A 14,742-nucleotide genomic window follows, 5' to 3' on the forward strand; every position below is an offset into this window, starting at 1 on the left:
GGAACCTTAAAAAAAAAAAAAAAACCCATTGCCGTGGAATCAATTCAGACTCACAGCAACCCTGCAGGGCAGAGTAGAACTGCCCGATATGGTTTCCGAGGCTGTAATCTTTATGGATGCAGACTGCCACATCTTTCTCCCACAGGGTAGTTGGTGGGTTCGAACTGCCGACCTTTCAGTTAGCAGATGACTGCTTAACCACAATGCCACCTGGGCTCCTTTCGAGGACCATTTACACCCTTAAAATAACTGACTATTCCAAAAGGCTTTTGTTTATAGGTGAGTTAGATCTACCAATACTTACCATATTAGAAATTAAAATTTTAAAGGTACTTATTAATTCACACTAAACTGATAACAAACCTACAGCATATTAACATTTTTATAAAAAGTTAACTATATACATATTTTTTAATGTAGTGAGTAGAATGGTATTGTTTTTACATTCCTGCAAGCCTCTTTAATGTCTGGTTTAACAGAAAACAGATAGATTCTTATGTCTCCTGTATTGAATCTGCTGTGATATGTTGTTTCGGTTGAAGTAAATAAAGGAAATCTAGCTTCACACAGATATGTAAACAGAAAAGGAAAGAATATTTAATAGAAAGAATTGTAGATGTTCTTCTTTGATACTACACCAAAACTCGACTAGTGGTAGTTTCTTAAATGTTAGTTGCAATATGAAATCTGAAAATGTACCAAGAGCTTTGTCTTCTATTCTGAATGGATCTTTTAACACACATTTTATAACATCACACACTGGTCATTTGGAAAATATTCACTTACTAAGTCATATAGATCTTCCAAATGTTGACACTCTTCATTACACAACATTAAAAAAAAAAAAAGTGACTATTACCACTTATCTCAACAGAAAAGGTTTCTGTAAGTATTGAAAAACTCAAGGTCATGGTGGTACATACAAGTATTCCAAAATGCTAATTTCCACTTTGAAGCCTGAATTTTATCATTGTCAACAACTAAGTTGTTTTCTTTGACGTGACAGATTTATTTCATTCACTTTTGAGAAAATATCTGTCAGATCCCAAAGTCTAAATAACCACAGTTTGTCTATCAGTTGTTCTTTCAAGCTGTTTTTACCTGAACACTGTTTTTGTGTTCTATTGGTGGGGGGAGGGGCTGGCTAGTTTAGCTCAAATCTCATGCAATCACACAGCGCTTTTTCTTTAAACAGCCTGTACTCTGGCATGCAGCTTCCCAATTTATTTACACAGAATTTCAGAATTACACAATCTGATAAAATTAGCAATTTTCACTATTTCATTTAGGAAGGGCATTCTTAAGTAAAACTGGCTTGTTTTTGTTTTTCATCGGGTGTGGAAGTAAAGATTTATGCTAAGGCCTCTGGTTAGCTGCCAAGCGCTTTAACAACTGTGCCACCAGGGCCATACATATATGAGGTAAATATACCAAAATGTTAAAAAAAAAAAAAAAAGTCTACAGCCTTGAGTATGGATTATACCTCAACATAAAGAAAACAAAAATCCTCACAACTGGACCAATAAGCCACATCATGATGAACAGAGAAAATATTAAAATACTGAAGTTGTCAAGGATTTCATTTTACTCAGATCTACAATTAACACCCACGGGAACAGGAGTCCTGAAATCAAACAACACACTGAATTGGGTAAATCTGTGGCAAATTCTCTGCAACAGGAACAACTTTGCTATGTTGTTGCTGTGCGTCCTTAAGTCGATTTCAACTCATAGAACTGCCCCATAGGATTTCTTAGGCTGTAATCTTTACTGGAGCAGATCACCAGGTCTTTTCTCCTACAGAGTGGCAGGTTGGTTCAAATTACCAACATTCTGGTTAGCATCCAAGTGCTTAACCACTGCGCCACCAAGACTCCTTAACTTTGCTTTAACAACTGCTTTAAGTTCTGGTTTGGGTTACAAGAAATATCTCCAAAAAACTTATTCAGAGTAAGTTTCAACAGAATACACATGCAAAGAACTGTTCACCAGTTGGCAGTATTTATTACAGCTGACACCTATAAAGAAAGGGTAACAGGCAGTTTTCTTATCTAAACTCGTCCTCATTCAAGCAAGGAGTAAACAGCATATCTGGAGGAAGCAATTAAAAAAAAAACAACACATTTTGTAGTTCGGTAGATACAGAAATTAACTAAAGCCTTTAACGACATAAAATGTCAAATGACCACACAAGACAACCAGTTTAGTTATGCTGCCACCTACCGGAAGAAACGCAAATAGCAAAGCAGTCCTTTCTCTGATTTTAAATACCAAAAAATCTGGCTTAGTTTATTGGTAGTTTGGCAGTAAGGCTTTTTATATGCAGTCTGACGCCTGTGAAGAGTGACTCAAAGTTAAGTAATGTTGACTAATTATGGTTTAGTTTCTATTCATTTCCACTACCAGTTAATTGGTTTGAGAGCCTAATTATATCTAATTCGACCAAGATATATTTAGCTTAAAAGACATCAAAATTACCCTAGTTTTACTTAAATGAATGCTTTAAATGCAATTAGTTAACTTCCTTTTAATTGAAATAGTGGACAAACACTTCAACTATTTTAAGTTCAGCCCTATTTGAGAATAAAAACTGAAAGACTGTCCTCTTCTCCCTTTGTCTTTGTGATCTCTTTTCCTAGGATCCTGAGCTCTGGCTAGTATTATCAACTGCTATTTTATTCCTGTCACTTTAATGTTACTATCCTGGCCTGGAACCAAATCTCTGTTTAAACACTATTTTGAGGTAACGTACAGTGTAAGTTCCAAACCACTGACAAAAAACTGCCAGAAGGAACGCAACCTGCTAATAGGTTACTGACTATACATACTAGAAAAAAACATAAAAAGCTACTTCATCAGAATGTCAGAATATTTTTATTTGGGGAAACTGAAAATACACTCTTAATAAAGCAAATTAATTTAGACAATAAATTGATCCACACCACTTGAGACAGAAAATGTGCTATTACTGCAGTGAATTCTGGATTCAGACATACACAAAAATAATCAAAATGGGAAAGTATCATTTAAGGCAGTTTTTAGATTCAATCTGCTGCAAACGACCTCTTGAAAGTGTTAAAAAGCAAAGTTGTCACTTTGAGGACTAAGATGTGCTTGACCCAAGCCATGGTGTTTTCAGCTGCCTCATATACATATGAAATCTGGACAATAAATAAGGAAGACTGAAGAAGAATTGATGCCTCTGAATTATGGTGTTGGAGACGAATACTGAATATACCATGGACGAGCTGGTGGCGTAGTGGTTAAGAGCTATGGCTGCTAACCAAAAGGTCGGCAGTTCAAATCCACCAGGCGCTCCTTGGAAACTCTACGGGGAAGTTCTACTCTGCCCTATAGGGTCGCTATGAGTCGGAATCGACTCAATGGCAGTGGGTTTGGTTTTTGGGTTTACCAGAAGAAGGAAAGAATCTGTCTCAGAAGTACAGCCAGAACGCTCCTTAGAAGCCAGGATGGCAAGACTTCATCTCCCCTACTCTGGGTATGTTATTAGGAGGGGCCAGTCCCTGAAGAAAGATACCATGCTTGGTAAAGTGGAGGGTCAGCGAAAAAGACGACGACCCTCAACGAGATGGACTGACACAGCGGCTTTAACAATCGGCTCAAACATAGCAACGATTGTGAAGATGGTGCAGGACAGGCCAGTGTTTTGTTCTATTATACACAGGGTCACTACGAATGGGAACCGACTCAACGGCCCCTAACAGCAACAGATTTTATTACCCAAATGGTGGTACAGCAGAACACGACAACTACTCAAAACACTGGCAATTCAAGTACTTACTGTATCAGTGAGAATAGGTCAGATTATCCTTGGTGACAAACAACCCGAAAAAAATCTCAGTGACTTAAAATAACAAAGCTTGAGCAAACAAAATGTGGTATTACACATATCACACATACACTAGAATATTATGCAGCCAGAAGAAAGGATGAAGTATTGATTCAGGCTGTATTATGGCTGAACCTTGAAAACATTATGCTAAGGAAGTAAAAGAAGCCAGACACAAAAAGCCATGTACTGTATGATTCTGTTAATATGAAATGCCCAGAACAGGCAAATTCAGAGCGGCAGGAAGTAGCTGATTCCCAGGAGATGAGAAGTGGAGGGAATGGGGAGTGACTGCAATGAGTAAGAGGTTTCTTTCTGGGATGATGAAAATGTTCTGGAACTAGATAATGATGATGGTTGAGTGATTTTGTGACTATCATTTTAAAAACCACTGAATCATACACATTAAATGAATAAATGCTAGGGTATGTGAATTATATCTCAGTACAAAAAAAAATTTTTTAATGGATTTAAAAAAAAAAGCTTTCTTTCTCATTCACATTACATGCCCATCTCAGGGTGTCTGCTCCATGTCCTCCTTACTCAGGGAACCATATGGAACACTGTGGCAGAGAGAGGAAAACACGGCAAATTGTGCAGCAGATATTAAAGGCTGCAGACTGGAAGTGACATGCTACACTTTCACTCACAATTTATGGGCCAAACAAAGCAAGTCACTTGGCCAAGTGTAGCTTCAAAGGGATAGAGAAGTACAAGCCTACCATGTATCCAGCAGGAAGAGAACAGGATATTCGGTCAACAGCATTATGACTAGCCCATTTACATCTAATGAATACCTAAGCTTAATTCAAGTCCACAACAGACCAAGAGAAACTAACACTAGTAAGTCAGGATCCTTGCCCTCAAGAAGCTCCATGTTGCGAGGATGACATCCTAATTGATAACTACATCCTATTGATAACCAAAATACATGCCAAGGTGCAAAAGCAAAGCAAAGGAAGAGCTTAGTTAAGTTTGCCAAGAATAGTGATTTTAAAAGCTAAACATAACCTTAACTTCAGAACCACGTCAAGTAGAATGCCTCCCCTGGCAGAAAGAGAAGGGAGGAAAAAAGTGATAAGAAAGCATTTTATGTAAAAGAAACCAAATGAGAAAAGGCACAAGATGAAAAGACACAACCTGTTAAAATATAAACGTATAAATCGTCACACTATCTCACTGAGTTCAGACTTGCCTTAAAATCCTTGTTAAGGAGTGTGGTCTTTGCTCTTCAGGTAATGGAGAGGCAAAAGGTAAAGAAAATGGGCAACATAGTAAGTCTGAGAACAATAAACATAATGGATCAGGGGAAGGTGCAGAGCAGAGATACAAACTGGAAATCTGGTACTGTTGTCCAGGCAAGTACAATGAGAACCTAAACCACTGAGGTGGCAGAGAATTCACAACGGGGGAAATGAGTTCTTTTACCTCTTCCTGGGCAATTGCAAGGGTCTTAGAACATTTTCAATCCGTTTACCCTTTCCACCTTATATGCTATTGTCATGTGTTTTGATTACACATATTTTTACACCCAAGACAGTATCATTATTATTGTTCTATACCTACATATTTATTTTTGCTGTTTTTCACTCCTACCTACAACTCCAAGTTTTCACCTAGAATCATTTTTCTTCAATCTGAAGAACACTCATCATTATTCCTTTAAAGTAAGACACTACTGGTGATGAATTCTCTCAGTTCTTGTCTAAAATTATATTTCATCATTCTTCTTGGTTTTATGATCACCTCATCACTTAAAAAAAAAGTTGTTTTTTTTTTTTTAGTGTGGCTAATTATTTCTGACTTAGTAGTAGCAGATATTGTTAACGAAAAATGATGCAAACAACTTGATGCCTAGGATAATGTTATGTTTCTCCAGAAAGAATTTACTTTTGCTTCTAATAAGAAGCTAGAGGCACTAGCAAATCAAGATAATCTTTAATCCCATCAGGAATCTGGCTCCAGCTACTGAGATGGCTAGTCTACATCCTGTTGTTACTATTCCTGGGATATGGTCATTCAGGATCCCAGCCAGAAGCCCCTGGGAGGAGGTTTTACCAGCTTCCCATCTTTGGTGAGCCCTAAACTCCAATTTTTATCACCCTGGCCCCACACGTCTAGCAAAGCTCTGTTCATTTCCTCAGCCTATTTGCCTCCTCTTCCAGAATCTACAGATGCCCCTAGGAGAGAGGAGCCTCAGATGGGTTTCTTTTTTCCAGATCTTGGCCCTCTAATTCTTCACTTCTTTTTTAGCTCCCTTGCCTAGTTTTTGTAGTTGTTCTCAGCAGAAGAGTTGGTCCAAATTATCTAGTCTTATCAATCGTATATTTACCGCTACACCTAGTAGAGTATTTTGCGTATTTGGATAAAACCAAAAACCAAACCGAACCCACGGCTGTCGAGTCGATTCTGACTCATAGTGACCCTATAGGACCAAGTAGAACTGCCTGATAGAGTTTCCAAGGAGTTCCTGGTGGATTTGAACTGCCAGCCTCTTGGTTAGCAGCCGCAGCACTTAACCACTATGCCACCAGTGTTTCCTTGGATAGGAAAGTGCCAGCTTTATCAGGTTTCCTATAAGGAATCCCTGCAACTCATCAACCAGTGTGGTTTTTTATACTGGCCAAGAAACCAACTGTGATTGAGAAAGGCAACTGCAAGTCTTCAAGGTTTCTAAACAAGAATGGAGCACTGCGATTGATTACTTTTGTGCGTGGCCTTTCTAGTCATGGCCTTGTAACTCCCACCCAGGTAACTGTGCGGGACTGTGTAATGGTGTATTTGTGACCTATCAAGGGGACTGATCAGTTTTGCCTTAAAAGAGAGCCAATTCCAAAGCAAAGAGGAGGATGCTACCACCACCAGGGAAGAACAGCCAAGAGCAGAGAGCACAGCCTTTGGGCCTGGGATTCCTGCGCTGAAAAACTCCTGGAAGCAGGAGACCCAGAGAGAGCAGGGATGTAACCCTGAAGACACTGAGAATCGGTGGCAGGAGAGACTTGGCAGGAGACGGTGCTGTGAGCTTCCCAGCCCATGGAGAGAGAAAGCTGAGTGCCTTTGGGCAGAGGCCTAGGGCCAGGGAGAGATGTGCCTGCAAGCACCGTTGGAAAGAAGCTGTCCTGATGGAAGAACTGTATCCTGAGTGTTCCGGAGCCTGAACTGTAACTGTTATTTCCCTAATAAGCCCCCAAATAGTGAGTACGGTCTGTGAGTTCTGTGTGGTCACTGTGATGAAATATCAAACCCAGTACAGAGTGCTGTGTGAGGAACACTTGGTGTCAGAATTGGTAAAGATGGCAGAGGGAAGAGCTTGTCTGGCCTCCGCCTCACAGAAGTTAGCCTTGCACTGTTGATCTTGGTACTCCTTCTCCCTTGTGGGGTTGGAGGTGGTCAAACACTGCCCCCATGTCATTTTTATAACTGGAATGCCCATCGAATTAGTGTTTTTATAAGATTAATCAAAAAAAAGAAGAGACTACTGAAAGGCAAACCAGTTAGAGAAATAACCACCGTAAAATGGTAGTAGGAGTGTCAGAACTTGTGTAACTTCATGGGGGATAATGAGCATCAAGATCAGCCTAAGACTGATCCCTATGACTCATAGCGACCCTATAGGACAGAGTAGAACTGACCCATAGAGTTTCCCTATGAGGTGGAGGTCAGATATACCTCCACTCTCCCACCTTTCTACCAATTCTGACCACAGCCATTCCTCCACGCCACTCTCTATGTCTCTTCTGGATTCGATAATCCATTGCAATGGCCCCATAAAACTCACAGACATTTCATTTGAGTAAGTATATTGACCAATCCCTGCAGGGTGCATAAAACAGACCAATCACAGGGCAGGCTGCAGCCCAGGACCAAACAAAAAGTATCAAACCACATGCTGTTTACTGCTTATGCAGGAAATGTCAATCAACCTAGACAAAAGTAAGAAACCCTCTGGAGAAAACTAGGGCAAAAGTAACTTCTCAGGGCTTGGGGTGGGGGGCGGGGGGTGGATCTCTCAAACTATTTTCCAAAGAACCAAGGCAAAAGGACACGTAAAGGAACTCATTTCACAACTGCATTTGTCCAGGCATGAGCCAACAATGACACAGCAGTGACAGCGATGGGAACAAAAAGGGACAGGAGTAAGAGACATTATAGTATCCCACCAACCTTGAATAAATCACCGCAAAGAGAGAAAAAAGGAGTGAAAGATGAATACAAAATCTCAAGTCGCTGAGAGAAACAGATTTGGGTGAAGATAATTTAGATCTAAGCATGAATAGGAGGTATCCATATGAAGAAATCCTAATTGAAATATTCAACAGGCAACTGGAGGTCCTGGTCTGAGCCCTCCCTCCTGAAAGTGTGGAGATGGCTAAAAATTTCAACAGAATTTTCTTTTAAAACTAATCAGACTATTATTTACTAAACTGGTGCACCAATTTTCCCCCATAGTCATCTCTTCCCATTCAGTGATATGTCAAAGAAATGGAATTAGAAAAAAAGAAATAAAATACACAATTTCATTATCACATTTAAAGAAGAGAGGAGTTAAGGACAAGAGGGAGGGGGTAAATGGTAAAAAAAATAAGGCAAAATATACCATCACAGTTCCAACAATCCAGCAGCAAATTAAAAAGTAAAGATACATATGCAGTGAAATATAATAGTAAGGAGAATAAGTGGGTTTAGCTATTTGTTAAATGATTTTACTAATTTAACAACAAAACTTTCTGAAGTTACTGAAGTGGTATAAAAGTAGCTTCCAAAATGAAGCAAGTGTGTGTTCTGTTTTGTTTTACAGAGGCAGCAAGTTAAATTATGATATATAAAAATATTTAAGTTCAACAAATTAAAATGATCTTTTAAAATTTCTGAAAACAGTACACTATAGTTTTTAAGTCCATAATACCAAAATATAACTGAGAACATCGACCATTATTTCATATACTCTTCAATCTCCCCAACAGAATATGCCTTTGGATCAGAATAAATAAGTCACTCTAACATGTGAACTATACAAACCAGCAGCCATTTTAAGCTGCCCTTGACAAAGGCCAACGCCTGTAGGTCCAACTCACTGATTTATCGATCCAACACTAAACTGATGATCTGCCAACCAAATGCAATTCATCCCACACTCTTCTTTTGGCTCATAACAACAGTGTTTCACTGCAAAAATCAGCACTGCAAGCAAAATCTCTACCCAAATAATCTCTCTCACTCGTGGGACCGGGCAGAAACTCTTGTTCTTTGTCCCCCTGAAAACTGCCTGAAGGTCTCTATACAGCAGAGGTTACACCAGGCCTCATGCTTGTAACACTGAATAAGAAGTTAATAAAATGTCTAAGCTTCTAGAGGAGTCCCTGGGGGGGTACAAACGGTTAACACACTTGAGTGCTAACCAAAAAGTTGGAGGTTTGAGTCCACCCAGAGGCATCTCAGAAGAAAGGACTGGAAATCTACTTCTGAAAAATCAGCCACTAAAAACCCCATGGTGCACAGTTCTACTCTAACACAGATGGGGTCACCATGAGTTGGAATTGATTCAACCTCAATTGGTATTATTTTTTAAGCTTCTAGAAGACATAAAGATTAGTAGTCTTACAGGCAAATTATGCTACCTGCAGCACGATGGACCACTTTTGTGTGGCACCATGGTCTTGTAACTCCCACTCAAGCGATCGGATAGGACTTTGCAAATAGGATAATTGTGTCCCACCTAAGGGACTGGTCAGTTTTGCCATCCCCCTGGGCCTGAAATGAGCCATCCCAGAGGTGAGAAAGAGAGGATCCCACCATCATCAAGGAAGGAGAAACAATAGCAGAGCATGTCCCTTGGACTGGGATCCCTGTGCTGAGAAACTCCTGGCACAAGGGGAGGAGGGAGGGAAGGAGAGAGAGAGAGAAGAGACTGCTGTAACACTGAAGACAGTGAGAAGCAGGAGGCAGAGAAAGGGCTGAAGGAGAGACCTGCAGAAGACAGCACGGTGGGCTTCCTGACCCACAGAGTGAGAAAGCTGAGTGCCTCTGGGCAGGAGGCTTGCTGGTGGAGTAGGGTGCTCCCGGATACTTGGTGGAGCTAGGTTTCACAACCCACAGAGCTAGAGTCGAGCGGCTTTGGGCCGAGGCTTACTGGCAGAGTGGGTGCCCGGGGTACTTACTAGCAGAGCTAAAAGAACTTTGCAACACTTGCCCGGGCAGGGCAGAGGCCAAGGGCCAGAAAGAGGCATACCAGGGAGCACATCTAAAAAGAGGCTGTCTGATGGAAGAACTGTATCCTAAGCATTCCAGAACCTGAACTGTAACCTGTTACTTCCCTAGTAAACCCCATAATCATGAGTATTGTCTGTGAGTTTGGTGTGGCCATTGCAATGAATTATCGAACCCAGGAGAGAAGCAAAGAGTGCCCTGGGAGCTACGGTTGGTGTCAGAAGTGGTAAAGATGGCAGAGAGAGGAGGCAGCATGTCCGACCTCGGCCTCATGAGTATCAGCCTTGGGCTGTTGATCTGGATTCTCCCTTCCCCTTATGAAGTTAGAGGAAGTCAGACGCTGCCTCCATGCCATTTTCACACTACTCTTTGCATTAGTATAAAGGTCAAATTTAGTTGCTGGACAGTCGCTCTACAAAACATTTGCTGAGTTGTAACTGTGCCAGGCGCTGAGGACAAAAAAAGCCTACAAGACACTCCTAGCACTCAAAGGTGGACCTGTGAAGGAGCCAGACACGGAAGCAGAAACAGTATCATGGCTCAAATAGAGCTGTTATTGCCAAGATGCTGTGGGTACAGAGAATCAGGAATTCCAACAATCTGTTTTGTTTTGAGGTGTGCGTGGGTTTCATGAAGCCTTACACATTACACAGGTGGACACAAATGAGTTTAAGCCTCAGAAGAATGCAGAAGCATTTGGCAAGCAGGGAGCAGAAGAAAAAATATCTTCGAACTTAGCTTAAAGGAATCGCACATATTTAGTAAAGCTACTTCGCTTTAACGTGGAGAAAATTTCTAAGATGCTATTAGCAGATTCAGTCAAAAGCTGGTCCAAAAGCCCAGGTTCGTGACTCTCAGTTCAGTTTGTTTCTAACCACTCCACCTTACTATTTAATAATGGCTACAGAATTTATAACCTTACAAAAGACAGCATTTTGACGTGAATCTGTTTACAGGACCATCCTGCTGACCCCCAAGTAGGACATGTACTGATTTTATAAATAAACTAAATTCCCTAGTTTTACATCACATATAACCTTATTATCAAACAGCATCAAAGGGCCCATCATCTTTGTTTTAATTTTTAATAAGAATTATTCGCATGTTAAATCCTAAGTTAAAATTATTTGGTGTTGTGAACACTGTACTAGTAAAGGTAAGGGGAAACAGGCACTCTAATTTATAGCTGGTCGAGATGTAACTTGATACATACTTTTGTGAACCGCAATATGGACTTAGCAAATGACACCGCTTACAAGACTGATTATTCACTGCGGCATTGTTAGTAAGAGTCAAAGAGAGAAAACCAACCGAACATTCATCAGTCAAACACAGGGTAAGTAAATTAAGGGACATCCATACAATGAAATACTACGCAGTCATGACAACAATGAGGGTGTTCTTCGTGCACTGACAGGGAAAATGCCAACATCTCGGAGACGTACTCTCTGAACCACAGTGACACTAAAGTGTGAACACCCTGTGCAGCCCACATGGAGCAACTAACAGGTTATTTCACATTATTGATAACTCATCAATCAAATTCTTGCCCAAAAAAATACAGCCACGTAAAGTGTCCTTCCAAAACTATTAATTAGATTGAGCTTGATAATACTAGAGTGCCCTCTAGCTTTAAAAATATCTTACAGTAATATTCTAACTGTAAGAATAAAAATTCTTCCAGCGCTTATAAAACGAAATACAAGAGCAATCTACTCAAAGGGAAGCTGCACTATGAGAAATGAATTTAGCAAATCACAATTCTATCAGTCATGTTAACAACCCATGTGTGAAGGCAATACAGAAGTGTAATATATTATAAAATTTCCAATTCCTATTTCATAGGTCAGTTCTCTAAGCCAGATACGTAATATATTCTGGCCTAGTAATTTTAACTGAAATGGTTTACATTCTGTTTTACAGAAGAACGTTTAGTATTATATCAATAATACCAAAATAGCGTTAATAGAACGATCCTTTTTGAAGTCACTGAGTTTTTTGCTGATCTAATGAAAACTCTGGTACTTCTATCCCCCTCCAAAACATGCTCTCAATTCTATGTAAAATATCAAGAGGTTCATAGTTCTACCAACATTGCCTGCACCCAAGACCACCTAGACCTCAAGTTAAGAAACACAGTTAAATTCAGCTTTCTAACAGAAAACTTTTTCACTAACAAACAGTAAATATTTATTCATAAACATTCATTCAATATACATTCCATTCAATAAATACTTAATCCTAGTATGTATAAGGCACTGGGCTAAGCACTGAGAATACAATAATAAAGAAGACACGTTCCTCTGTCGCCTCAAGAGTATAAGGGGGAGTAGGAGAGAGAACAGGGAGGGGAACAGCTAAATAAGCAATTGCAATAAACAATAAACTATGATAAAGCACCAGGTGCTTCAGAAGCACACATGAAGGGCTGCCATACCCAAACTTGGGGGAACAAGGTTTCAGAGAATATTTCGCCAAACAAATGATGTCTAAGTTTCAGCCTAAATGATAAAAGTTCGTATCGACCAAAACAAATAAGAGGGCCAAGCAAGGCAAAGAATGAATGTTCCAGGCAGTTAACACAGCAAAAGCCAAGAGACAAAGAGAGTACAGATGATGTGCAAACAACTCAAATAAGTTCAGCACCTAAGAGCAGAGGTAAGACATCAGGCCACAGAAATACACAGGAATCGGATAATAAGAGGCTTCCTACACCACGTTAAGAAAGCTTAGACTTTATTCTAACAGAAATGTGATACAATCAGATTTGTGCTTTAGAAACATCACTCTGCAACACAAAAGAGTGAGTTTGATATGTTAAGACTAGGGGAGGAGCAACCAGCTGAGATGAGCACTTTAGTAAAACACTGAGAGACAGATGATGGTGACCAGGACTAGGGCAGCGGCAATAAGTATCTCAGGAAGTGACTCAGAGTTGAGAGATATAGGAAGGAAATAGGATTTGGCAGTGAACTAGATATGGGAATTGGGGTAGAAGGTGGAGTCAAGAATTAGAAAGCAAATCATTCAAAACCATAATGCATGGATTTTAGGTTTCTTTACAATTTGTAAACTATATCCTTGGAAACTCTATGAGGCAGTTCTACTCTGCCCTATAGGGTCGCTATGAGTCGGAATCGACTCGAGGCAGTGGGTTTGGTTTTGGTTTTTATCTAGGCATAAAATGTATTTGTTGAACGAATAAAGATCTTACATTTAGACGTATAAGATGAAGAGAACAATTTACACTAACAAAAGGAAAAGTATTTATCTGGCTATGATAAAACACAGCTCTGGATATAATTTTTTTAAAAAAGGTACTTAGCACAACAGTTGCTTGGGGTAAAAAAGACTAACATACCTCAGACCACAAGGTAAGTGAGGAATAATTATCTAAGCCCAAACACTCCTCACCCCTTGCTAGAAAGTGTGGTTATCCCAGAATTGCTGGGGCACCTCCCGCATGTGGTGTGGACCCTGGAAATCTACTGCTAAGTGACTTTTCTAGACATCACGTTACTTCTGCACCAGAACTAAAATGTGATCCGGCCCTGGCATAAAGATAGCCCCTGACCTTCAAGTACTGGAAGCTTCACTGAGCCAGAGAGCGTGGGGAGGAGGGGAGTCCAGAAGCCAAATGTTCCCTTAAACAGAGTATTTTCTATAGCTTGCCCCCAGATTTCACAGCTGGGATGACAGTTTAAGGTCTGGAGCATTCAATTTAGAAATTTTTATAATTTATGGTAAATTTCCAAGTTAATAATCTATACCAAAGATTAGCAGGTACAAGATTTGGTCAACATTCATCTAGAAAACATCCCTGGATTTATATCATCATCAAATTAACAAGTTTCCAAATGTATATTATATAGGCTAATTCCAGTCAGTCAGAAAATCCCAAGAAAGCAAAAATCAATACAATTAGTTCTTTACCTGCAGCTCCTTTGAGACTCTCTCTAAGTGATTAGTTATTTTTTTAATCAGATCACTGTACATCTGTTCTGAGTGCTGCTGGCATACACATTTATACACGCAACTGTGAAAAAACAAACAAAAACAAAGTCAACAACAAAGCCCTTAACCTCTGGTTAAAGCACACTTCCTGTATACAACCACTGGTCAAATAAATAATTTAGGCCTAAAAAAAGTGACCCGCCACAACTTTCAAATAAAGCTTTCCCCTCCCCCAATCAGTTTTCAGATAAAAGCGATACTACCACCAGCTGCAAATAATCTACTTCGAGTCACCTCTTACACGTTGAGTCAGTCGTAGACAATCTAGTACCGAGTAAGGATCTGAGGGTCTGAATATGGCAGCTACTCATAAACCAGGTTCTCAGTAGCTCATTGGCTGTTTTTTGAGTGGCAAAATAAGGAAGCAAGAGCTATAATCTGTAGAGAAAAAAGTATCTAACTTGCAAAAATGTTTGCAATATTACCTCTTTGCACATCAGTTGTTTGGAGCAACACAGTTGTCACTTCCCCTTCTGTGACTGTGCTAATCTCATATTCCACCCCAGTTCTTCACTAATTTACTGCTTCCTTCCATTTACCAAGAGCTGGGGACACAACAATCAAAGCTTATTAGAACGGTGTGTCAATAAGCATCCATGGACTAAGTTGGGTCTCCCTGGGAGACTAATAATATGTATTTTTGTGCCAGATTCTTCACGACAGTCTTGCCT

General features: G+C 39.9%; 1 protein-coding gene across 3 annotated transcripts in view; it reads right to left on the bottom strand.

The window, feature by feature from the left end:
- CACUL1 (CDK2 associated cullin domain 1) overlaps positions 1 to 14,742 on the bottom strand; it is a 65,163-nt gene that overhangs the window by 31,853 nt on the left and 18,568 nt on the right. For all 3 annotated transcript variants that reach the window (XM_049855054.1, XM_049855053.1, XM_049855052.1), the window contains exon 3: positions 13,991 to 14,093. In XM_049855054.1, coding sequence (XP_049711011.1) covers positions 13,991 to 14,093 — 103 coding nt within the window. The remainder of the gene's footprint in view (positions 1 to 13,990; positions 14,094 to 14,742) is intronic.

This window comes from Elephas maximus, chromosome 16, assembly GCF_024166365.1.
Source record: "Elephas maximus indicus isolate mEleMax1 chromosome 16, mEleMax1 primary haplotype, whole genome shotgun sequence".
In the NCBI taxonomy this organism is placed as follows: Eukaryota; Metazoa; Chordata; class Mammalia; order Proboscidea; family Elephantidae; genus Elephas; species Elephas maximus.